The sequence below is a fragment of the Chiloscyllium plagiosum genome, unplaced genomic scaffold, assembly GCF_037043375.1.
Source record: "Chiloscyllium plagiosum isolate Xiang-an unplaced genomic scaffold, Cpla_swu_hap1 HiC_scaffold_14, whole genome shotgun sequence".
NCBI classification, from domain to species: domain Eukaryota; kingdom Metazoa; phylum Chordata; class Chondrichthyes; order Orectolobiformes; family Hemiscylliidae; genus Chiloscyllium; species Chiloscyllium plagiosum.
The window spans coordinates 5,285,580-5,311,621 of record NW_028270152.1 but is presented as its reverse complement, the minus strand read 5'-3'; the positions used below and the strand labels follow the sequence as shown (position 1 = coordinate 5,311,621).

Genomic DNA, 26,042 nt, shown 5'->3' with positions numbered 1-26,042 from the left:
GGTTACAGAGATAGGGAGGGGGTGTCGGGGCTGGAGGGGGTTACAGAGATGGGGAGGGGGTGTAGGGGCTGGAGGGGGTTACAGAGATAGGGAGGGAGTATCGGGGCTGGAGGGGGTTACAGAGATAGGGAGGGGGTGTAGGGGCTGGAGGGGGTTACAGAGATAGGGAGGGGGTATAGGGGCTGGAGGGGGTTACAGAGATAGGGAGGGGGTGTAGGGGTTACAGAGGTAGGGAGGGGGTGTAGGGGCTGGAGGAGGTTACAGAGATAGGGAGGGGGTGTAGGGGCTGGAGGGGGTTACAGAGATAGGGAGGGGGTGTCGGGGCTGGAGGGGGTGACAGAGATAGGGAGGGGGTGTCGGGGCTGGAGGGGGTTACAGAGATAGGGAGGGGGTGTCAGGGCTGGAGGGGGTTACAGAGATAGGGAGAGGGAATAGGGGCTGGAGGGGGTTACAGAGATAGGGAGAGGGTGTAGGGGTTACAGAGGTAGGGAGGGGGTGTAGGGGCTGGAGGAGGTTACAGAGATAGGGAGGGGGTGTAGGGGCTGGAGGGGGTTACAGAAAATAGGGAGGGGTGTAGGGGCTGGAGGGGGTTACAGAGATAGGGAGGGGGTGTAGGGGCTGGAGGGGGTTACAGAAAATAGGGAGGGGTGTAGGGGCTGGAGGGGGTTACAGAGATAGGGAGGGGGTGTAGGGGCTGGAGGGGGTTACAGAGATAGGGAGGGGGTGTAGGGGCTGGAGGGGGTTACAGAGATAGGGAGGGGGTGTAGGGGCTGGAGGAGGTTACAGAGATCGGGAGGGTGTGTAGGGGCTAGAGGGGGTTACAGGGATAGGGAGAGGGTGTAGGGGGCTGGAGGGGGTTACAGAGATAGGGAGGGGGTGTAGAGGCTGGAGGGGGTTACAGAGATAGGGCAGAGGTTACAGAGCTGGGAGGGGGTGTAGGACCTGGAGGGGTGTAGGAGCTGGAGGGGGTTACAGAGATAGGGAGGGGGTGTAGGGGCTGGAGGAGGTTACAGAGATCGGGAGGGTGTGTAGGGGCTGGAGGAGGTTACAGGGATTGGGAGGGGGTGTAGGGGACTGGAGGGGGTTACAGAGATAGGGAGGGTCTTTACCAACCTCAGAAAGAGCATCTGACGGTGAATTTTAAAAACAGATTCACTGGATGGGGGTGTTGTTTGCTTAGCCAGCATTTACTGTCCAAGGGCATTTTTAAGAATCAATCACGTTGCTGTGGCTCTGCTGCACAGACCGGGTTAGGAACAGGGCAATAATCAACTGTTCCTTTATTTCAGAATTTAAATATCACTTTTTGTCTCAGTGAGATTTGAACCCCTGTCCATAGGAACGTGAGAATTAGGAGCGGGAGTAGGGAATTCAACCCTTTGAGCCCACTCCACCCTCTAACCTGATCAGGGCTGATCTTATCCTGGTGTCAGCTCCACTCTCCTGTCTGCCCCCCATTGCCCTTTCCATCAGAAACATTTCATTCTTGAATCAGTTGATTGATTCTGCGCCCACTGTGCTCTGGGGCACGGGGATCCACAATCCTCTGACGGAAGTCTTCTCTCCTCATCTCAGTTTTGAACCTACCACCTCTCAGTTTACTCCGTGTCCTCTTGTCCAAGACTGTCCTGCACGGGTGGGGGGGGGGGGGGGGGGGGGAGACCTCTGTTCGACGTCCACCTTATCAATCCCCTTGAACGTTGTACATTCCTCAATCAGATTCCACCCCCCCCACCCCGATTCTTCTGAACTCCAGCAGGTACAAACCCAAACCATTCATCTGCTCCTCGGACCACAGCCCTTTCATCACTGGGAGCTAACCTGTTGGCCTTCCTTTGAACTGCCTCCATCCTTCCTCAAGTAAGGAGACTCAGACTGGATACAAAACTCCAGGTGTGATCTCGCCAACGCCTTATATAATTGTAACAACACTCCTTTACTTTTATAATCCAGTCCTTTTGCAATAAATGCCAAGGTTCCATTTGCCTTTCTTACTCTATGCTGCACCTTCACACCCACTTTCTGCAATTCATGCACAAGGACACCCAGATCCCTCTGCACTGACCCACTTTGAATCTGCTTTCCATTTAAATAATAATTTGCCCTTTTATTTCTCAGGCCCAACTGAACAACCTTGCACTGATCCAGATTAAACTCCATCTGCCAGATTTCAGCTCATTCTCTTCACCTATCAATATCCATCTGTAAACTCTTTATCTCCTTACCACAGCCTGCTTTCCCACCTATCTTAGTATCATCCACAAATTTTGCGAATTACTCTCTGTCCCAGGGTGCAGATCATTGATATAGACTATAAATAGTTGAGGTTCGAGAAGTGAACCCTGCAGCTCCCCTAGTTACAGTTCGCCATCCAGAGAAGGACCCATTTATCCTGACAGTCAGCCAATCCTCAATCCAAGCCAATACTCCACCCTAATCTCCCAGGAGTCTAGCCTGCTGGATCAGTCTTTTATGTGGCAACTTGTCAAATGCCTTCTGGAAGTCCAGATATATCAAATCCACCGGATCCCCACTATCCACCTCACTGGTTACATCCTCCAAGAACTCTGGCAAGTTGGTTAAGCATGACTTGCCCTTCGTGAAGCCAGGCTGACACTGATAAATTGAGCTTTGTTTTCCCAAGTGTTTAGTTATCTCCTCCTTTATGATTGACGCCACCAATTTCCCCTCTACAGGAGTCAAACTAACTGGCATATAGATTCCCACCTTTTACCCATCTCCTTTTTTGAATAAGGGCGTCACATTAACATGTTTCTAATCCACCAGTAGCTTTCCAGAATCCAGGGAATTTTAGAAAATCAGAACTAATGCATCCACTATCTCTGCTGCTGCCACCCCTTTTAATATGTAGCCCAACAAGGCCCAGGGACTTATCTGCCTTTAATCCCATTGGTTTACTGATTTACGGTGGCTCAGTGGTTAGCGCTGCTGCCTCACAGTGCCAGGGATCCTGATTTGATTCCAGTCTCGGGCGACTGACTGTGTGGAGTTTGCACATTCTCCCCGTGTCTGCGTGGGTTTCCTCCGGGTGCTCCGGTTTCCTCCCACAGTCCAAGGATGTGCAGGTCAGGGTGGATTGGCCATGCTAAATTGCCCGTAGTGTTCAGGGATGTGTAGGTTAGGTGGGTTGGCGATGGGAAGTACAGGTTATGGGGATTAGGGATGCTGTTCTGAGGGTTGTTGTGGACTCGGGCTGCTTCCACACTGTCGAGGTTCTATGATACCAAGTACCTTCTCCCTAGTTACAGTAACTGCAGCTTTTGGGAAGAAATTATTGCCTTCCACTCTGACAGCAGAGACAGAATACTGGTTTGTCCCTCTGTCATTTCAGATTTCCCATTATTACCTCGTCATCTTCATCCTTTAACATTTACTTTCACAATTCTCTTCCTGTTTATATACTTACGGAAACTTTTGGTATTAGTGCTTATGTTTCCTTTTGTAGTTTATCTTTGCTCTTTTGGTTTTGTTTTTAGTAACCCGTTGCTGACGCATAAAGTTCTCTCAATCCTCCACAGTGCCACTAACCTTTGCATTCTGATATGCCCTAGTTTTTGCCTTTATGTTAACCGTGACTCCCTTGTTAAGCTATGAATACTTTTTTTTACCATTTTGTCATTGATCTTCCTCTCAGGAATATTGTTTAACTGAGAGAGAGGTATTTAGTATTGCCTGAAGTGTTTGTCACTGTTCTGCTCTTTAATATTTCTGCCCAATCCACTCAGAACTCCACCTACCTGAGGCTGTATAATTACCTTTGCCCAACGTTAAAACTCTTGTAAGTGACTCTGTCCTCATTCTTTCAATCTGAATTTGAAATTCTAGCATGTTGTGGTCACTCCTTCCAAGACCATTTAACTACAAGACCATTTATCAATCCATCCTCGTTATGTCCTACCAAGTCTAGAGTAACCTGCCCTCTGGTTAGCTCCATGACATCTTGCTTGAAGAAACAATCTCTCATACACTCTGTGAGCCTGTTTTTCAGTCTGTCCCTTTGCCACGTTGATTAATCCCTTGCTCAATGTTCAAACCCCCATAATTACTGTGGTGCCCTTCTCACAAGCCCTTGTTATTTTTCTCCTTTATACTCAGCCCTACTTGAGAAGTACTGTCCAGGGGCTTGGACAGCCCTCCTCCCAAGGCGTTTCTTCCCTGGCTTCTGAGTTCCGCCATTATCTTTGGTGCCATTATCACTTGCCTTGGTGTCATCCGTAACCAATAATGCACCTCCACTTCCTGCTCCTTCTCATCCAAGGCTCCTCAGTATTCCGACGTTTAGTTCCCCAGTCCTACCCACTTGTGTTGTCAGTTCCTCAACTTCATTCTGAATATCGTCTGCATTTATGTACAAGGTTTTGAAATTGGTTCTGCTGATCTGACAGTGTCGTCCCTGGACAGTGATCTGGGAGAGGTCCCAGTGATCCACCGATCTGACAGGGTCGCCCCTGTAACAAGGCCCTGAGTCACATGTTAAGCAGGCACCATCTCCCTATTCCTGGCCTCACTGCCATGTCCTGACACAGAAGTCACACTGGCTCTTGGGGCGGTACTCCATGACGTTCCCAATACTCCACCATCTCCCGCTGCTAAAGAACGAGCCCACACCACCCCCCCCCCCCCCCCCCCCAACCAATCGCCAAACAGCTTCAGGCTCACCTTCCCGGTCGAACGGACACCTTTCCAAATGCAGAAGAAGCAGATGACCCAAGCGGCCAGCAGACAGAGCGCCAGTTCCCACTTCAGAGAGCCCACCCGGTCAATTCCAGCAGACAGACCCAACACATTCCGCCTGGGAAAAGGGAATTGGGGAGGGAAGAGAAAGAGAGGTGGAAAGAGCGAGAGAGAGACAGAGACAGACAGACAGAGAGTGAGAGAGGGAGAGAGAGAGAGAGAGAGACACAGAGAGACAGAGTGTGAGAGAGAGAGAGAGACAGAGTGAACGAGAGAGAGAGAGACACAGAGACAGAGAGAGAGGGAGAGAGACACAGAGACAGAGAGAGAGGGAGGGAGAGAAAGAGAGACAGAGGGAGGAAGGGAGAGAGGGGCAAAGAGAGAGAGGGAGGGAGGGATGGAGGGGTGAAAAGAGAGAGAGAGAAAGAAAGAGAGTGAGAGAGAGGTGGGAGGGAGGGAGATAGAGCCAGAGACAAAAAGAGGAAGAGAGAGAGAGTGAGACAGAAATAGAAGTTAAAGTGGAGGTTAGTGCCAATTGTAGAAGACAGAGAGAGAGGGAGAGAAATAAAGGAGAGTGGGCAAGAGATTGGGGGGGGGGGGGTGGAGAGAGAGAGAAAAATAAAAGCAATATTACTCGTAGGCTCCAAAAAGCCGGAGCAAAGCAGAGATGTGAAATGAAGGCACGTGGTGCAGTTCCATTGGGACAGTGCTGCTGCTGCTGCTGCTTTTTAACATGCTCACTGTAAGCAGGCGAGCATGCCACGGGCACCTGGGAGAGGGGGCACGGAGACAGGAGGAGGGGGGGGGGGGGGGGCGTGGAAGCTGGCATGCAAAACAAACTCATTTTCAGTAAAGATTAAGAAACAAAACTGCCAAGGGCTACCTTTGGATTAAAATAACTTCCAATTTACTGTTTGCGACCTCCACATCACAATAAAGAGCCCCTGGCACTGGCTTCGGAAATTCAAGGGAAAGCATTTATTAACGACTCTCAATGAACTGGGTGAGAAAGCTTGTGTCCCATTCATCTACGCGGTTTAGTGTTCTGGCCCAGCTGACTGGGGTAGCTCATACTGCCTGGCTACCCAGGGAACAAGAGACGGCCATGGGTTTACAAGTAGACAGAGGGAAAGAACTGCAAGATAACAGTGAAAACACAAACAGTTGGACACAGTGATCTGAAAACGTCCATGCTCATATTCGCAAAATATTCCCTTGCAGTTAAAACAGCAATTAACTCAGCTACAGATAATTATTCATCAGAGGTGTATATGTGACGTGTTCCATTATTTCAATGATTCGGAGTGTAGTCATGGACTTAAAACTTCAGGCAACAAGACCAGCATCAAACACTCCCCAAGCCAATGGGTTAACTACAGAGTAAAGCTCCCTCTACACTGTCCCCCCATCAAACACTCCCAGGGACAGGGACAGCACGGGGTTAGATACAGAGTAAAACTCCCTCTACACTGTCCCCTATCAAACACTCCCAGGACAGGGACAGCACGGGGTTAGACACAGAGTAAAGCTCCCTCTACACTGTCACCCATCAAACACTCCCAGGACAGGGACAGCACGGGGTTAGATACAGAGTAAAGCTCCCTCTACACTGTCACCCATCAAACACTCCCAGGACAGGGACAGCATGGGGTTAGATACAGAGTAAAACTCCCTCTACACTGTCCCCCATCAAACACTCCCAGGACGGGGACAGCAAGGGGTTAGATATAGAGTAAAGCTCCCTCTACACTGTCCCTCATCAATGATCCCAGGACTGAGGCAGCACAGGGTTAGATACAGAGTAAAGCTCCCTCTACACTGTCCCTCATCAATGATCCCAGGACTGAGGCAGCACGGGGTTAGAATAAAGCTCTCTCTTTCTCAGCCTTTCCCCCATACTCTCTAGTCCAATGTATATCCATTCTGCTCTGTTACTAATACTCCCAGATCCTCCTTCAAAGAATAAACAATAAAATGTAAATTAACAACAGAAAATGTTGAAGACAGACATTTGGTTCATCAGACCTAGAAAGACAAAGGAGAGGTTAAAGTGTTGGCTGTCCACAGGGAAGGTAGCTGCGAGATTACAGGATGATGTAAGGAATGGGGGTTAAAACTGGGAAATGGGAAGTGTTCCCGTTGGGAGGATAGCCTGGAATTTGACATTTTGTAAATTCACTGATGAACAAAGTTCAAAGCCTAATTCTTTTAAACCAGCAACACGAAAGGGCGATTACAAACTGAAGTGGTGCCATCATGTCCTCACACAGGGCAACACGAATAAACCATTACAGCAGCTGTCTGAAGTGAGCTCAGTGGCAGACAATACACCAGTCCAGACAGCTGATGGACAGGAACACAGGAATTAGAAGTGGGAGCGGGCAATACAGCCCTTCTGGAAGGACACAGCAAGACAACATAAAGATAAATTCAGAGAAGCACCCTCAGAGAATGTCTGGAACAGAGCTGAGGCCTTGTGTTCACTCAAGCGGCCTGTTCTATCGTCCACAGTGAAGGCGAGAGCTTGATTGAGAAGCTTTCACTAACTGCGGTCTGTCTGAGTGAGAATGGTCAATCAGGAATGGGAGAGCTCGAAACAGCCACTCGCAGGGGGCAATCAGATTGTGTGGAAATGTCAGCTGGCTCATAACAATAACACCTTTCACAGCTTTGGAATTTCAGATCGAATGAAATAAGTTTGAACTGTAATCACTGCTGGGATTCTGAGCAAACATTTCAGTGATATTGATAAATATTGCCCAGGACTCTGGGAGATATCTGACTCCACACGTCCTCTGAATAGGGATCTTTCCAGCCAGGCGGACAGACCTTTGAGATCTTAACTGAAAATGAGGACCTTCAGCAGAACAGCACTCCATCACACTGCAAGCTGGGGCCTGTGACTGTCATCTCACCAAGACAGTGGGTGTCAACTCCCACTGACCCACAACTCCTACCCAAACCCTTACCAGTCCCTCTAACATGGAGGCAGATTCTAATCAGAATGGAGATAGACTGGGACAGGGGGAGGTGCAGTGAGACCTGGCTGCCCTTGTACACCAGTCACTGAGAGTGAGGGTGTGGGAGCTGCAGGGAGAGGAGAAGGTACATTAGCCTTGATAGCGAGAGGGTTGGAGTACAGGAGCTGGGATATCCTACTGCAATTATACAGGGTCTTGGAGAGACCAGCCCCCGGAATACTGTATACAGCTCTGGTCTCCTTATCTGAGGAAGAATGGTCTTGCTTTAGAGGGAATACAGCGAAGGAATATCAGGCTTACGTACAGAGAGACTGGATCGGCTATGATTACATTCACCAAATTTAAAAGAATGGTTGGGGGGTGGGGAGGAATTCTCACGGAAACCTGTCAAATTCTAACAGGACCAGACAGACTAAATGCAGAAAGGATGTTTCCTTTGGTGAGGGGAGTCCAGAGCAAGGGGTCATAGTTTAAGGACACGGGATGGGGCCATTGGGACTGAGCTGAGGAGAAATGTCTTCACCCAGAGAGTGGGCAACATGTGGAATTCTCTGTCACAGGAAGGGGCTGTGGCCAAAACATTGGAATGTTGGCGAACTGGAAACCAGGGGCTGAAACCAGGGCCTCCTCAGAGGTTCCACCATAAATATTGGGAAGCAATGTCTTACACAAAAGGAATCTTTGCAGGCAAGTGATTGAATAAACAGAATCCAGTTAATATGGGAATTCTGTTGAACACTTGGTAGAGATCGCAAAACATGGAGAGGAGGAGGAGAGCTGGAATGAATAGCAAGACTGTTCCTGAACGGAACAAGACAACAACAACAGGCTGTGCTTCTATAGCACCTTTAACACTTCACAGTTGCTTCATCAGAGACAACTGAACATCAAGACGTGCAAGGAGACATTAGGATAACTGGCTAATGGGTCGTTGGGTTTGAAGGGGCCTCTTCAGGAAGATACGAGACAGAGGGGTTTTGGGATGGAATTCCTAAGCTCGGAACCCATTGGCGGAGGGATGGGATTGGTGGAGGTTTGAGAGGCTGGGATTGGAGGAATTGAGGGGATCTTGGCGGACAGGAGGGGAGTATCGAGACAAGGGTGGGCACAGTGAAATATCAAAACTAGGTCAAACGTGTGAGGTGATCCTGGACTGAGAGTCGATGTAGACCAGAGAGTAGAGGTGCTGCTCTAGGTGTTGCACCAAGGACAACACCAAACTGGGTTTAGAGAGCAGGGACTAGGCGCAGAGCTGAGTGGCAACAGGTAACCAATGGGGACTAAAGAAAGATCCCAAAGAACTGTGGATGCTGGAAATCAGAAACACAAACAGAAATTGCTGGAAAAGCTCAGTAGGTCTGGCAGCATCTGTGCATAAAAATCAGAGTTAATGTTTCAGTTGAGCGACCCTTGCTCAGAGCCAATGGGGACTGGTCGGGTTTCTGTTTGGAAAAGGCTAACAGGGTTCAGAGAGTATCTCAATAAGAGATAAGGAGTGGGTTATCAAGGAGGGCTCACTGGGAGTCAGAAACATTTCTGAACTGGTCACAGCATCTCGAGGCTGACAGGGTGGGGACAGGGCAGACGAAACAGAGTCAATTAAGAGTTTTAGGTTTGAGAATAAGCTTCCCTCGTTGTGCCAGAGCCCTGATCTGATCCTGCATTGACAGAGTTGTACAGTGACAGATGGATACAGATCAGAGTGAGACCATTCAGAGGATCAGACCTGTGCTAGCCCTCTGGAGGAAGAATGGCTTTACCGCTATGCTCACAGAAGACCAATGTGTTTGAGGGCAGTGGGGTTTGGTAGCACTCATTGAGATACCCTGTCAATAACCTGAAGAGCCAAGAGGCCGTGTCAGCTGAAAGGGTGCTCAGACCTGGGACTGATTGCCAGACTGTGGCTAAATGGAGGTTTTTGTAAAAAGACATGAGAATGGAATTTCTGGCTTTTCTTACTCCCAAAATTCTGTCACGGGTGACGTGAGGTTGGTGCTATTGCAGGTCATACACAGAGAGATGTTCTTTCTCAGGCGATCCTCAATACAGTGCTCAGTGTTCCATCTGTGGCCACACTTTGCCCAGGGTAGTTCACTCTGAAAGGTCTGGAAGAGGTAGTAGAGTCCCCAGGCCAGAATAACGATGTAGTAAACATTCAACAGGGAGACAATGACGATGGACGCACAGCCGATTCCTAGCCAATCAAAGACACCAAGATCATCTTTCTAATTAACAAGGAAAAGCAGCCACCCATCAACATTACACAGACCCCCCCTCCCCAATCCCCACACTTTCCCACCTGTCCAGTATTCCCAATCACCCACAAATCTCAAACAGCCACCTTTAACACCACCAGCAGCACCCCTTCCCCGCCAATTTCCCCTCCCCCCTCCCCCAACCCCAATTTGGGATTGAATTGGTCTTCCCACTGGATTCGTAATCCTGTGACCCAGACACATCACCAGGGATGTGGGGTCAAATTAAGAGAATAGAAGCTTGTAGTGTTTCAATCTGATGAGCAACGCAAATGGAATAGCTTTGTCAAATTGATCCCATCAATGGTGTTGGACCCTTTATCAAGATAGACCGACGTTGGAGACAGTCCAAGAGAAGGTTAGCTTCGGCTGATATGGAGAAGCCATTTTCTGAGGAGAGAGGAGGAAGGGAGGTGACCTGATTGAAACATACAGGATTCTCAGGGGCTTTGACAGGGGGAATGTGGAGAGATTGTTTCCCCGTGTGGGAGAGTCTAAGAATAATGGGAACAATCTCAGAATAAGAGGTCTTAAGGCAGAGATGAAGAAGAATTTCTCCCTCTGAGGGGAGTGAATCTGTGGAATTCTTTCCCACAGAGGGCTGGGTCATTCAGGATACTCCAGGCTGAGGCAGATGGATTGTTTAATCAGGAAGGGGATCGAGGTTAAGGGGGAGAGGCAGGAAGGTGGGGTTGAGGATGATCAGATCAGCCACGATCTCACTGAATGGTGGAACAGACGGGATGGGCTGAATGGCCTACTTCTGTTCCTCTGTCACATGGTCTAAAATGGCCTACTATAGAGAAGGAAATCTACTGGGTCTGGCCCATATGTGACTCCAGATCCACAGCAATGTAGCTGGTTACTAACTGCCCCCTGAAATGGCCGGGTAAGGACGGGTAACAAACTCTGGTTTTGCCAGTGATGTCTACATTTCGTGAGTGAAATAGAGACCAGCAATAGCTCCCAACCTGCGCTGATCATCCCCACACAAATCCCACTGGGGGGTGGGAGGAGGCTAACTGTCCCAGGGCAGTGGGAACATTGGCACCAAATCCTGGGACCACCCCATGCCCAGGGGGGGGGTTGGATTGACCATCTGCCTCATTGTGTTCACAAAACCCAGTTGAGGGATTGGGATTAAGTTTAAACCATTGATGACAAAGCTTCAACACGTTTAGTCCAAGTTATTCGAACTTGGTCTACAGTCACCCAGGCACTGGGCTCTCAGGGACCTCTGTAGTCAGTTATTTTGAGGATGGTATCCAGCCTCCAGCTACTCAGGGTAGCTAGGAAGTTGGCAGGAAGTGTCAACCTCTCAATATCAGATGGAGTGGGTCAGTAACGCCTTGTAATATTCCACTCCACTGGTTTCAACTCAAAAGGTGAGAGGAACTATAGGTACCACGGTGGCTCAGTTGGTTAGCACTACTGCCTCACAGCGCCAGGACCCTGGTTCGATCCTGGCCTCGGGTGACGGTCTGTGAGAGTTTGCATGTTCGCCCCCTGTCTGTGCGGGTTTCCTCCCACAGCCCAAAGATGTGCAGGTCAGGATGAATTGACTTGGGAAATGGTTCTAGGGGGATAAGGTGAAGGTTTAGTATAGACTGATAGACTGAATGGCCTCATTCCGCACTGTTGGAGTTTAACTCGAGGCTGGGGTTAGCTTGACTCATTAATAGCCTCCATCTCCTTTGCACCCTCTTAAATTTCTCACAAACGTAAGAATAGAGGGCCAAAGGTGGCCATTCAGCACCACAAGCCTGTACTAGCACCCAATCAGCTCCTGGCTGGCCTCTATTTTAGCTCCACACCCTCTTGGTGTTCGAGGGAACAAGAAACTGTCCGCACCTTTGTTACTTTCCTCTTGATCCCCAGCCCCCAACATCATTCACATTCCCCCACCCTCACCCCTCACCCCTCACCCCTCACCTCCCTCCTCACCCTCCCTCCACCCTCTCCCCCTCCTCCCTCACCCTCCCTACACCCTCTCCCTCACCCTCCCACCTCACCCTCCCTCCACCCTCTCCCCCTCCCTCCTCCCCATCCCCTCACCCTCCCTCCACCCTCTCCCCTCCCTCCTCACCCTCCCTCCACCTCTCCCCCTCCCTCCCCGACCCTCACCCTCCACCCTCTCCCCCTCCCTCCTCCCATCCCCCCAACCTCACCCTCCCTCCTGCCCCTCCCCGACCCTCACCCTTTATCCTCCCCCTCCCCATCCCCTCACCCTCCCTCCTCCCCGACTCTCACCCTCCCTCCTCCCCCCACCCTCACCCTCCCACCTCCCCTGCCCACGACCCTCACCCTCCCTCCTGCCCCCACCGTCCTCCTCCCCTCACCCTCCCACCTCCCCCACCCTCACTCTCCCTCCTCCCCTCCCCTGACCCTCATCTCCCTCCTCCTCCCGATCCATGACCTCACCCTCCCTCCTGCCCTCACCCTTCCCCCCACCCCCCTCCCTCCCCCCACCCTCACCTCCTCCCCCCACCCTCACCCACCCTCACCCTCCTCCCCCCACCCCCACCCTCCCCTCCCACCCCTCACCCTCACCCTCCTCCCCCCACCCCACCCTCCCTCCTCCCCCACCCTCACCCTCCTCCCCCACCCCCACCCTCCTCCCTCCTCCCTCCCCCCCACCCTCCCCCCACCTCCCCCACCCTCCCCCTCCCCTCCTCCCCCCACCCTCACCCTCCCTCCTCCCCCCACTCTCCCCTCACCCCCCTCCTCCCCCACCCCACCCTCACCCTCCCTCCTCCCCCCCACCCCCACCCTCACCCTCCCTCCTCCCCTCACCCCCACCCTCACCCTCCCTCCTCCCCTCACCCCCACCCTCACCCTCCCTCCTCCCCTCACCCCCACTCCTCCCCCCACCCCACCCTCACCCTCACCTTCCCTCCTCCCCTCACCCCCACTCCTCCCCCCACCCCCACCTCACCCTCACCCTCCCTCCCTCCCCTCACCCCCACTCCTCCCCCCACCCCCACCCTCACCCTCCCTCCTCCCCTCACCCCCACTCCTCCCCCCACCCCCACCCTCACCCTCCCTCCTCCCCTCACCCCCACTCCTCCCCCCACCCCCACCCTCACCCTCCCTCCTCCCCTCACCCCACTCCTCCCCCCACCCCCACCCTCACCCTCCCTCCTCTCCCCCACCCCCACTCCTCCCCCCACCCCCCTCCTCCCCCACCCCCTCCTCCCCCCACCCTCACCCCCCCTCCTCCCCCCACCCCCTCACCTCCCCCCACCCTCACCCTCCCCTCCTCCCCACCCTCACCCCCCACCCTCCCTCCCCCCACCCTCACCCTCCCCTCCTCCCCCACCCTCACCCCCCACCCTCCCTCCCCCCCCCCACCCTCCCCCTCCTCCTACCCCACCCTCACCCTCCCCCTCCTCCCCCTCCCCCTCACCCCCCACCCTCCCTCCCTCACCCCCCCTCCCTCCTCCCCCCCCCCTCTCCCCCCCCCTCCCCCTCCCTCTCCTCCCCCCACCCTCCCCCTCCCTCCCCCACCCCCCCCTCCACCCTCCTTCCCCACCCTCACCCTCCTCCCCCCACCCTCACCCCCCCTCCCCCCACCCTCACCCCCACCCTCCCCCCTCCTCCCCTCCCCTCCTCCCCCACCCCCCACCCTCCCCTCCCCCACCCCCCCACCCTCCCCCTCCTCACCCCCCACCCTCCCCCTCCCTCCTACCCCACCCTCTCCCTCCCCCGCCTCCCCCCCTCCCTCCTCCCCCCACCCTCACCCCTCCCCCCTCCCCCCCACCCTCCCTCCTCCCCCCACCCTCACCCCTCCCCCCTCCCCCCCTCCCTCCCTCCTCCCCCCACCCTCACCCCTCCCCCCTCCCCCCACCCTCCCTCCTCCCCCACCCTCACCCCTCCCCCCACCCCCCTCCTCACCCCACCCTCACCCTCCTCCCCCACCCTCACCCTCCTCCCCCCACCCTCACCCCTCCCTCGCCCCTCCTCCCCCCACCCTCACCCTCCTCCCCCCCACCCTCACCCCTCCCTCGCCCCTCCTCCCCCCACCCTCACCCTCCCTCCTCACCCCTCCTCGCCCCTCCTCCCCCCACCCTCACCCTCCCTCCTCCCCCCACCCCTCACTCCCCTCGACCCTCACCCTCCCTCCTCCCCCTCCTTCCTCCCCCACCCTCTCCCTCCCTCCTCCCCTCACCCTCACCCTCCCTCCTCCCCTCACCCTCACCCTCCCTCCTCCCCCCACCCTCACTCCCCTCGACCCTCACCCTCCCTCCTCCCCCTCCCTCACCCTCCTTCCTCCCCCACCCTCTCCCTCCCTCCTCCCCTCACCCTCCCTCCTCCCCTCACCCTCACCCTCCCTCCTCCCCCCACCCTCACCCTCCCTCCTCCCCTCACCCTCCCTCCTCCCCCCACCCTCACCCTCACCCCTCCCCCCACCCTCACACTCCTGCCCCCACCCTCACCCCTCCCCCCACCCTCACCCTCTTCACCCCACCCTCACCCTCTTCACCCCACCCTCACCCTCCCTCCTCCCCCCACCCTCACTCCCCTCGACCCTCACCCTCCCTCCTCCCCCTCCCCCACCCTCACCCTCCTTCCTCCCCCACCCTCACCCTCCCTCCTCCCCCCACCCTCACCCTCCCTCCTCCCCCCACCCTCACCCTCCCTCTCCCTCCTCCCCTCACCCTCACCCCTCCTCCCCTCACCCTCACCCCTCCCCCTCTCACCCTCACCCCTCCCCCTGCCCCCACCCTCACCCCTCCCCCTGCCCCCACCCTCACCCTCTTCCCCCCGCCCTCACCCTCCCTCCTCCCCCCACCCTCACCCTCACCCTCCCTCTCCCTCCTCCCCTCACCCTCACCCCTCCCCCTCTCACCCTCACCCCTCCCCCTGCCCCCACCCTCACCCTCTTCCCCCCACCCTCACCCTCCCTCCTCCCCCCACCCTCACTCCCCTCGACCCTCACCCTCCCTCCTCCCCCTCCCCCACCCTCACTCCTCCCCCACCCTCACCTTCCCTCCTCCCCCCACCCTCACCCTCACCCCTCCCCCCACCCTCCCTCCTCCCCCCACCCCCACCCTCCTCCCCCCACCCTCACCCTCCCTCCACCCCCACCCTCCTCCCCCCACCCTCACCCTCCCTCCTCCCCCCACCCTCCCTCCACCCCCACCCTCCCTCCTCCACCCTCACCCTCCCTCCTCCCCCCACCCTCACCCTCCCCCCACCCTCACTCCTCCCCCCACCCTCACCCTCACCCTCCCTCCCCCCCCCACTCCTCCCCCCACCCTCACCCTCCCTCCCCCCCCACCCTCACCCTCCCCTCACCCTCCCTCCTCCCCCACCCTCACCCTCCCTCCTCCCCCCACCCTCACCCTCACCCCTCCCCCCACCCTCCCTCCTCCCCCCACCCCCCACCCTCCTCCCCCCACCCCCACCCTCCCCCCACCCTCACCCTCCCTCCTCCCCCCACCCTCACTCCTCCCCCCACCCTCACCCTCCCTCCCTCACCCTCCCTCCTCCCCCCACCCTCACCCTCCCTCCTCCCCCCACCCTCACTCCTCCCCCCACCCTCACCCTCCCTCCTCCCCCCACCCTCACCCTCCCTCCTCCCCCCACCCTCCCTCCTCCCCCCACCCTCACCCTCCCTCCTCCCCCCACCCTCCCTCCTCCCCCACCCTCACCCTCCCCCCAACCTCACTCCTCCCCCCAGCCTCACCCTCCCCCCACCCTCACTCCTCCCCCCACCCTCACCCTCCCTCCTCCCCCCACCCTCACTCCTCCCCCCACCCTCACTCCTCCCACTCCCTCCCTCCCTCCCTCCTCCCCCTCCCCACGACCCTCACTCTCTCTCCTCCCCCTCCCACCCTCTCCTCCCCCTCCCACCTCCCCCTCCTCATGAATGTCCCCCTCCCTCCTCCCACCTCCCTTCCCCTCGTCCCTCATCCTCCCACCTCCCCCAACCCATGACTCTCCCACCTCCCCCGACCCACGACCCTCACCCTCCCTCCTGCCCCCACCCTCACTCCTCCCCCCGCCCTCACCCTCCCTCCTCCCCCTACTCTCACTCTCCCTCCTCCCCCACCCTCACTCTCCCTCCTCCCCCCACCCTCACTCTCCCTCCTCCCCCCACCCTCACTCTCCCTCCTCCCCCCACCCTCACTCTCCCTCCTCCCCCCACCCTCACTCTCCCTCCTCCCCCCACCCTCACTCTCCCTCCTCCCCCCACCCCCACTCTCCCTCCTCCCCCCACCCCCACCCTCCCTCCTCCCCCCACCCTCACCCTCCCTCCTCCCCCCACCCTCACCCTCCCTCCTCCCCCCACCCTCACCCTCCCTCCTCCCCCTCCCCCTCCCTCCTCCCCCCACCCTCACCCTCCCTCCTCCCCCTCCCCACGACCCTCACTCTCCCCCACACCCCCCTGAAAGAGAGGGGGGGGGTGATGTTGAGTGTTGGCACTTACCAGAGAAGATGGGACAGAGTTTCTCCCAACAGGTGATGCCCCCTTGGGATGTGTACTGACCAAGTGCTACCTCCAGGAAGAACACAGGCAGACCTCCACCGATCAGGAAGATAAAGTATGGGATGAGAAAAGCACCTGAATAGAGAAAACACAGAGAATCAAAGAAACTCACCGAGAGAAACCAAAAACCTATCCTTTTTGTTCAATCCCCAACCAAGCCCACCTCCAGAATTCCTCAGTGGTTACTATCACTACCCTGTCCCCAATAGGAGCTAGCTGGACGTGGGTCTCACTGGCTGGGCCCAGTATTTATTACCCGTCCCCAGTTGCCCCTTGAGAAGTTGGGGGTGAGCTGCCTCCTTAGTCCATGTTTTGTATCCGTTGTGCGGCCGTAGAGACAGTCAGACCCCAGTTTTGAGGGAGGGCACAGGGGAGACTTAATGGAACAGTCCCAGAGATAGAGCCATAAAAAGCTACAGCATAAAAAAAGACCCTTTGGCCCATTGCACATGCTAGTCAAAAGCAGTGGGGTGGCACGTGGGCTCAGTGGTTAGCACTGCTGCCTCACGGGACCTGGGTTCGATTCCTGGGTGATGGTCTGTGTGGAGTTTGCACATCCTCCCCGTGTCTGCGTGGGTTTCCTCCCACAATCTAAAGATGTGCAGGTTCGGGTGAATTGGCCGTGCTAAGTTACCCATAGTGTTAGGTGCATTAGTCAGAAGGAAATGGGTCTGGGTGGGTTACTCTTTGGAGGGTCAGTATGCACTGGTTGGGAATCTAATGTAAATTCTCAGATAACATCCCCTTTCCCTTTTGGTTTGTAACAATCATTCCAAATCACAAGGTAGCCATCAGTGGCCAAGTTAACATGTTATCTGATTGAACCTTAAAATTAACTCTCAGGACATGAACAAGCGATATTATTTGAGATCTTTTAATTTCAAAGGGCAAATTTAATTTTTTGCTGTGACAATGGAGTCCTACAGGAGGCGCAGTTCCTGCATGTTTGGTTGGCGTTACTTGAAACCTATCCTCCAATCCTACAGAGAAAACAGTGGGTGGATGTCAAAGTCTATGCTTCCTCCAGTCCTACAGGGGGCACTATTTATTGGGGGGGGGGGGGGGGTCAAGCTCATGTTGTCTCCAGTCCTACAGGGGGCGCACGTGGCTCAATTAGTTCTTTATTCTTCAGGCTGACTTGAATTGAAAACTTTGCTGTTGAGTGGGAACTGAGATCTGGAGACCTCTCAGGGTCAGCAGTTAAAATCTAAGAAAAGCCATCACACCATTCCAGAGACTCTGCAATTAAATTGCTGTCTGATTTGGTCACCGTTCACAGGAGATGGGCCGACTCCGCGAGATCTCACACAGTTAAACGACCGAATCTCACACAAGAACCATCACCTTATAGAGGGGCATGGATAGGGTAAATAGACAAAGTCTTTTCCCTGGGGTGGGGGAGTCCAGAACTAGAGGGGCATAGGTTTAGGGTGAGAGGGGAAAGATATAAAAGAGACCTAAAGGGCAACTTTTTCACACAGAGGGTGGTACGTGTATGGAATGAGCTGCCAGAGGAAGTGGTGGAGGCTGGTACAATTGCAATATTTAAAAGGCATTTGGATGGGTATATGAATAGGAAGGGTTTGGAGGGATATGGGCCGGGTGCTGGCAGGTGGGACTAGATTGGGTTGGGATATCTGGTCAGCCTGGACGGGTTGGACTGAAGGGTTTGTTTCGGTGCGGTAACTCTGTAACCTCCCATCGCTCACTGCTGCTCCCTTATGAGGTTGGCTTCAAAGAGGGAGGGGAAATAACAGGGACTTTTTTTTTGGAAAATATTTTTAAAACACAGCTTGCTGCTGACAACACAATCTTGAAACTCTTCTCGCTGGCGCCAATAATTTTGTGTCTTAGCCACATCACTGATACCAACCGAGCAACGTCGCCCAGCCCACACACACACTTACACAGACAGAGACACACACACACAGACACACACTCACACACACAGACAGACAGACAGACACACACACACACACTCACACAGACAGACACACACACACTCACACAGACAGATACACACTCACACAGAGACACACACACACACGCACACACAGACAGAGACACACACAGACACACACACAGACAGAGACACAAACACTCACAGACAGAGAGACACACACACGCACACACAGAGAGACACACACAGACACACACACACAGACACACACACACTCACACAGACAGAGACACACAAACACTCAGACAGAGACACATACACGCACACACACACAGACACACACACAGACACACACACAGACACACACACAGACACACACTCACACAGACACAGACACACAAACACTCACACAGACACACAAACACTCACACAGACACAGACACACAAACACTCACACACTCACACAGACAGAGACACACAAACACTCACACACTCACACAGACACAGACACACAAACACTCACACAGACAGAGACACACACACACACACACAGAGACACACACACACACAGAGACACACACACAGACACAGACACAGACACACACTCACACAGACACAGACACACAAACACTCACACAGACACAGACACACAAACACTCACACACTCACACAGACAGAGACACACAAACACTCACACAGACAGAGACACACACACTCACACACACAGAGACACACACACACACACACACAGAGACACTCACAAAGACACACACAGACAGAGACACACACAAACACAGACAGAGACACACACAAACACAGACAGAGACACACACAAACACAGACAGACACACACACAGACAAAAACAGACACACACATACAAATGTACAAGGACACACACACACAAATGTACAATGACACACACACAGACAGAAACAGAGACACACACACTGACTCACACACACACTGACACACACTGACACACACACACACAGACACCCTGATGCACAGCACTGCTCAATCTCAATATCAGTCATTTTGCAAAGCAAATGGCTTCATGTCAAAGATTAGTTTATTTTGTCTTTGACATGACAAGACCAGAGTTGGAATGAAGCCAATTTTACCATTTAACAGCACAGAATCTTTCCCTGAGATTTATAACTATAATCTGCTTTCTGATAGATTTAACCTTGGGTTTATTAATGTAAAGGTTGAGTAAGCACTTTATATAAATTTCTGTGGTTCACTCCGCTCAGTGTGAGCTCCTTAATCTAGGCGTGAATGTAGGTAGGGTCACATTCTAGTTCTCTCCAATCTGGCTTGGATATTTTCTCAGAAGTGAATCACTTGCTTGATTTCAGGATGTAAAGGCAATATGCCTGCTAACATCGCAAACATGTGCAGTCACACTGCGTGTTGTGCAGGAATGGAGTGAGTTGATCCTCCACTGTGTGAGCTGCAGCCTGGTGGGCATTTACTCACAGTCTCACATGCCCCATGAAAAGGTACAACGCAACGACCCTGAGCAGCAGTGACCCGAACAGGGAGGTAAAGGAGCAACTCGCCAAGAACATACATCAGCTGACCAAACGCCTGGCCAGAGACACACAGTGCTTTAAGGAGTGGCTTAAGGAAAGGAACAGAGAGGGGAGAAAGAGCGAGTGTGATTGAAAAGAGAGAGAGGAAAATAATAGGAAGAAGAGATATAGAAATTTAAAAAGGAGAGAGAAAGAGAGGGACAAGGGAGAGCAGAAATGAAGAGGTTTAGGGAGGGTTTTCCACAGAGTGTGACACAGGCAGCTGCCCATGCTGGAGTGCATGAAGTGAAAGATATTCCAGAGTTTGGAATCGGAGGAAGGTGCAGAGGGTTGTGGATGAGGCGGTGATGGATGGAGGAGAGTCTGAAGTGACAGAGAGCTTAGAACAGAGGCGGAAGGTGAGCGAGCCAGGGGGCAGGGGGAGTGTAGAATGAAGAATCTCATCTCCACTTCCTTCTCTAAAGCTCAAGGAAGCCCAGGGGCCTGCAGTTCAGTGCCGCAAACGGTGAAAACCACGAGTCAAGTGCAAGAAATGACAAACAGCGGTTGTGAAACTTTCCCCTCATCACTGGGAAATGTCTCGTTCACTCAGGGAGATGGTAGGCATGGTGCCTCTGCACAGAGCCGCTGATGTTACTGGGACTGATTCAGGCAGCCCTCTGATGTAGTGTTCACTTTGTTTGCCCTTTGATTGTTTGATTTTATAATCCGAGCAGAGAGCTCACGGGCAATGTCTTTGGACTTCTCTCAGCACTGCCCCCTGACTATAACACATGCTTTGAACTGAAGGGATGGGCCAGATCTCTGGGTCGGTCAGTACACAAAGCAGGAGGTCTCCACACCTTATCCCACTGGCCTGTAATCGCTGTGTCCTAAAGTCTACACTAACAACAACTGAGCATCTACCTAGCACCTTCCATAGCGAAAACATTCCAAGATGCTTCACAGGTATTTCCAAACAACATGGGGGCTCAGCGATTAGCACTGCTGCCTCACAGCACCAGGGACCCAGGTTCGATTCCCACCTCGGGTGACTGTCTGTGTGGACTTTGCACATTGTCCCCATGTCCGCGTGGGTTTCCTCCCTCAGTCCGAAGATGTGCAGATTGGCCTTGGGTGCAGGGATGTGCAGGTTAGGGTGGGTTAGCCATGGAAAATGCTCAGGACCAGGGTCTGGGTGGGATGCTCTTCAGAGGGCTGGTGTAAACCTGAGGGGCCGAATGGCCTATAATAGGGATTCTATGAAACAGAAATGTGGCACAAGCTGCCAGTGGAAGATTTGAGGGCAGGAATCATAAACAAAGGAGGTTTTGAGGAACATGTTAATGAGGTGGAGAGGGTTAGGGAAGGATCCCGGGATCCGGGCAGGTGAAGGTACAGCTGTAGACAGTGGAATGATGGGAGTCGGGGACAGCTTCGAGAGACTGGAATTGGGGGAGGTGCAGAGATCTCAGAGGAGCTATGTGCCTGGAAGGGAGGACGCAGGGGTCTGAGAACAAGCATATAAATCTGAATCAAGGTGCAGGGGGAACTGCGAGGCGATAGAGGTCATTATCCAGGAACCTAGAGATCCCACACATCAGCAACACAAGGACTGAGGACAAATCAACCTCAAAAAACTGTTAGCTTTCCATAGTGCCTGCCCCATCCGCAGCAATTCCAAAGTGTTTTAAAGCCACCTGACAGGGAGAACAGCAACCTCACTTTAGTATCTCATCTCAAAGTTAGCACCTACGATAGTGCGGCACTCAATCAGCACTGACCCTCCGACAGTGTGGCACTCCCTCAGTGTATGTTACTGTCAGTATGCGTTACTGTCAGCGTGTGTGTTACTGTCAGTGTGTGTGTTACTGTCAGTGCGCTACTGTCAGTGTGTGTGCTACTGTCAGTGTGTGTGCTACTGTCAGTGTGTGTGTTACTGTCAGCATGTTACTTTCAGTGTGTGTGTTACTGTCAGTGTGTTGCTGTCAGTGTCTGTGTTACTGTCAGCGTGTGTGTTACTGACTGTGTGTGTTACTGACTGTGTGTGTGTTACTGTCAGTGTGACTGTTACTGTCAGTGTGTGTGCTACTGTCAGGGTGTTACTGTCAGCATGTGTGTCACTGTCAGTGGGTTACTGTCAGTGTGTTACAGTCAGTGTGTTACTGTCAGCATGTGTGTTACTGTCAGTGTGTGTGTTACTGTCAGTGTGTGTGTTACTGTCAGTGTGTTACTGACAGTGTGTGTGTTACTGTCAGGGTGTGTGTTACTGTCAGGGTGTGTGTTTCCGTAATTGTGTTACTGTCAGCGTGTTACTGTCAGGGTATGTGTTACTGTCAGCATGTGTGTTACTGTCAATAGGTGTGTTACTGTCAACAGGTGTGTTACTGTCAGCGGGTGTGTTACTGTCAGCGGGTGTGTTACTGTCAGCGAGTTACTGTCAGTGTGTAACTGTCAGTGTGTGTGTTAGTCAGTGTGTTACTGTCAGTGTGTGTGTTACTGTCAGTGTGTATGTTACTGTCAGTGCATTACTGTCAGCGCGTTACTGTCAGCGTGTTACTGTCAGTGTGTGTGTTACTGTCAGTGTGTGTGTTACTGTCAGTGCGCTACTGTCAGTGTGTGTGTTACTGTCAGTGTGTGTGTTACTGTCAGTGTGTGTGTTACTGTCAGTGTGTTGCTGTCAGTGTCTGTGTTACTGTCAGCGTGTGTGTTACTGTCAGTGTGTGTGTTACTGACTGTGTGTGTTACTGACTGTGTGTGTGTTACTGTCAGCGTGTTACTGTCAGTGTGACTGTTACTGTCAGTGTGCGTGCTACTGTCAGGGTGTTACTGTCAGCATGTGTGTCACTGTCAGTGGGTTACTGTCAGTGTGTGTGTTACTGTCAGTGTGTGTGTTACTGTCAGTGAGTTACCGTCAGTGTGTTACTGACAGTGTGTGTGTTACTGTCAGGGTGTGTGTTTCCGTAATTGTGTTACTGTCAGCGTGTTACTGTCAGCGTGTTACTGTCAGGGTATGTGTTACTGTCAGCATTTGTGTTACTGTCAATAGGTGTGTTACTGTCAGCGGGTGTGTTACTGTCAGCGGGTGTGTTACTGTCAGCGGGTGCGTTACTGTCAGTATGTATGTTACTGTCAGTGCGTTACTGTCAGTGTGTGTGTTACTGTCAGTGCGTTACTGAGAGTGTGTTACTGAGAGTGTGTTACTGTCAGTGTGTATGTTACTGTCAGTGTGTTACTGTCAGTGTGTGTGTTACTGTCAGTGTGTATGTTACTGTCAGTGCGTTACTATCAGCGCGTTACTGTCAGTGTGTGTGTTATGGTCAGTGCGTTACTGTCAGTGTGTGTGTTACTGTCAGCAGGTGTGTTACTATCAGCGAGTTACTGTCAGAGTGTTACTGTCAGCGTGTATTACTGTCAGCGTGTGTGTTACTGTCAGCGCGTGTGTTACTGTCAGTGCGTGTGTTACTGACAGTGCGTGTGTTACTGACAGTGCGTGTGTTACTGACAGTGCGTGTGTTACTGACAGTGCGTTACTGACAGTGCGTTACTGTCAGTGTGTGTTACTGTCAGTGTGTGTTACTGTCAGTGTGTTACTGTCAGTGGGTGTGTTACTATCAGTGTGTTACTGTCAGTGTGTTACTGTCAGCGTGTATTACTGTCAGCGTGTGTGTTACTGTCAGCGTGTTACTGACAGTGTGCGTTACTGACAGTGTGTTACTGACAGTGTGTTACTGACAGTGTGTTACTGACAGTGTGTTACTGACAGTGCGTGTCACTGTCAGTGCGTGTCACTGTCAGTGCGTGTGTTACTGACAGTGTGTGTTACTGTCAGTGTGCGTTACTGTCAGTGTGCGTTACTGTCAGTAATGCACTGTCAGTAACACGCACTGAGTGTGTTACTGTCAGTGTGTGTTAGTGTCCGTGTGTGCGTTAGTGACAGTGCATTACTGACAGTGTGTGTTACTGACAGTGTGTGTGTTACTGACAGTGTGTTATTGTCAGTGTGCGTTACTGTCAGTGTGTGTTACTGACAGTGCATTACTGACAGTGCATTACTGTCAGTGTGTGTTACTGTCAGTGTGTGTGTGTCACTGTCAGTGTGCGTTACTGTCAGTGTGCGTTACTGTCAGTGTGCGTTACTGTCAGTGCAATACTGACAGTGTGTGTGTCACTGTCAGTGTGTGTGTTACTGACAGTGCGTTACTGTCAGTGTGTGTTACTGTCAGTGCGTTACTGACAGTGTGTTATTGTCAGTGTGCGTTACTGTCAGTGCGTTACTGACAGTGTGTTACTGTCAGTGTGTGTTAGTGTCCGTGTGTGCGTTACTGACAGTGCATTACTGAAAGTATGTGTTACTGACAGTGTGTGTGTCACTGACAGTGTGCGTTACTGTCAGTGTGCGTTACTGTCAGTGCAATACTGACAGTGTGTATTACTGTCAGTGCATTACTGACAGTGTGTGTGTCACTGTCAGTGTGTGTTACTGTCAGTGTGTGTGTTACTGACAGTGCGTTACTGTCAGTGCGTTACTGTCAGTGCGTTACTGTCAGTGCGTTACTGACAGTGTGTGTGTTACTGTCAGTGTGTGTTACTGTCAGTGTGTGTTACTGTCAGTGTGTGTGTTACTGACAGTGTGTTACTGTCAGTGTGTGTTACTGTCAGTGTGTGTTACTGTCAGTGTGTGTTACTGTCAGTGTGTGTGTTACTGACAGTGTGTTACTGTCAGTGCGTTACTGACAGTGAGTGCGTTACTGTCAGTGAGTGCGTTACTGACAGTCAGTGTGTTATTGTCAGTGTGTGTTACTGTCAGTGTGTGTGTTACTGACAGTGTGTTACTTTCAGTGCGTTACTGACAGTGAGTGCGTTACTGTCAGTGAGTGCGTTACTGACAGTCAGTGTGTTACTGTCAGTGTGTGTTACTGTCAGTGTGTGTTACTGTCAGTGTGTGTTACTGTCAGTGTGTGTTACTGTCAGTGTGTGTGTTACTGACAGTGTGTTACTGTCAGTGCGTTACTGACAGTGAGTGCGTTACTGTCAGTGAGTGCGTTACTGACAGTCAGTGTGTTATTGTCAGTGTGTGTTACTGTCAGTGTGTGTTACTGTCAGTGTGTGTGTTACTGTCAGTGTGTTACTGTCAGTGTGCGTTACTGACAGTGCGTTACTGACAGTGCGTTACTGTGTGTGTTACTGTCAGTGTGCGTTACTGTCAGTGTGTGTGTTACTGACAGTGCGTGTTACTGTCAGTGTGTGTTACTGTCAGTGTGCGTTACTGACAGTGCGTTACTGACAGTGTGCGTTACTGACAGTGCGTTACTGACAGTGTGCGTTACTGACAGTGAGTGCGTTACTGACAGTGAGTGCGTTACTGACAGTGAGTGCGTTACTGACAGTGAGTGCGTTACTGACAGCGCGCGTTACTGACAGCGCGCGTTACTGACAGCGTGTATTACTGTCAGTGCGCGTTACTGACAGTGTGTGTGTGACTGACAGTGTGTGTGTGACTGACAGTGTGTGTGTGACTGACAGTGTGCGTTACTGTCAGTGTGCGTTACTGTCAGTAACGCACTGTCAGTAACACGCACTGAGTGTGTTACTGTCAGTGTGTGTTAGTGTCCGTGTGTGCGTTACTGACAGTGCATTACTGACAGTGTGTGTTACTGACAGTGTGTGTGTGTTATTGTCAGTGTGCGTTACTGTCAGTGTGCGTTACTGTCAGTGTGCGTTACTGTCAGTGCGTGTTACTGACAGTGTGTGTGTCAGTGTGCGTTACTGTCAGTGTGCGTTACTGTCAGAGTGCAATACTGACTGTGTATTACTGTCAGTGCATTACTGTCAGTGCATGTGTTACTGTCAGTGCATTACTGTCAGTGCATGTGTTACTGACAGTGCGTTACTGACAGTGTTATTGTCAGTGTGCGTTACTGTCAGTGCGTTACTGACAGTGTGTTACTGTCAGTGTGTGTTAGTGTCCGTGTGTGCGTTACTGACAGTGCATTACTGTCAGTGTGTGTTACTGACAGTGTGTGTGTTACTGACAGTGTGTGTGTCACTGACAGTGTGTGTGTTACTGACAGTGTGCGTTATTGTCAGTGCGTTACTGACAGTGCATTACTGACAGTGCATTACTGACAGTGTGTGTGTCACTGTCAGTGTGTGTGTCACTGTCAGTGTGTGTTACTGACAGTGTGTTACTGTCAGTGCGT

General features: G+C 52.9%; 1 protein-coding gene across 4 annotated transcripts in view; it reads right to left on the bottom strand.

The window, feature by feature from the left end:
* The window catches only part of LOC122558788 (sodium- and chloride-dependent taurine transporter-like), an 86,285-nt gene that overhangs the window by 32,500 nt on the left and 27,743 nt on the right, over positions 1-26,042 (bottom strand). For 3 of the 4 annotated variants that reach the window (XM_087994052.1, XM_087994050.1, XM_087994051.1), the window contains 3 exons: positions 16,365-16,499; positions 9,636-9,870; positions 4,681-4,813 (listed from right to left, as the gene is read on the bottom strand). In XM_087994052.1, the coding sequence (XP_087850178.1) occupies positions 4,681-4,813; positions 9,636-9,870; positions 16,365-16,499 (503 nt within the window). Of the gene's footprint in view, positions 1-4,680; positions 4,814-9,631; positions 9,871-16,364; positions 16,500-26,042 lie in introns of those variants that run through there. The other variant, XM_043707566.2, reaches the window with a different exon arrangement.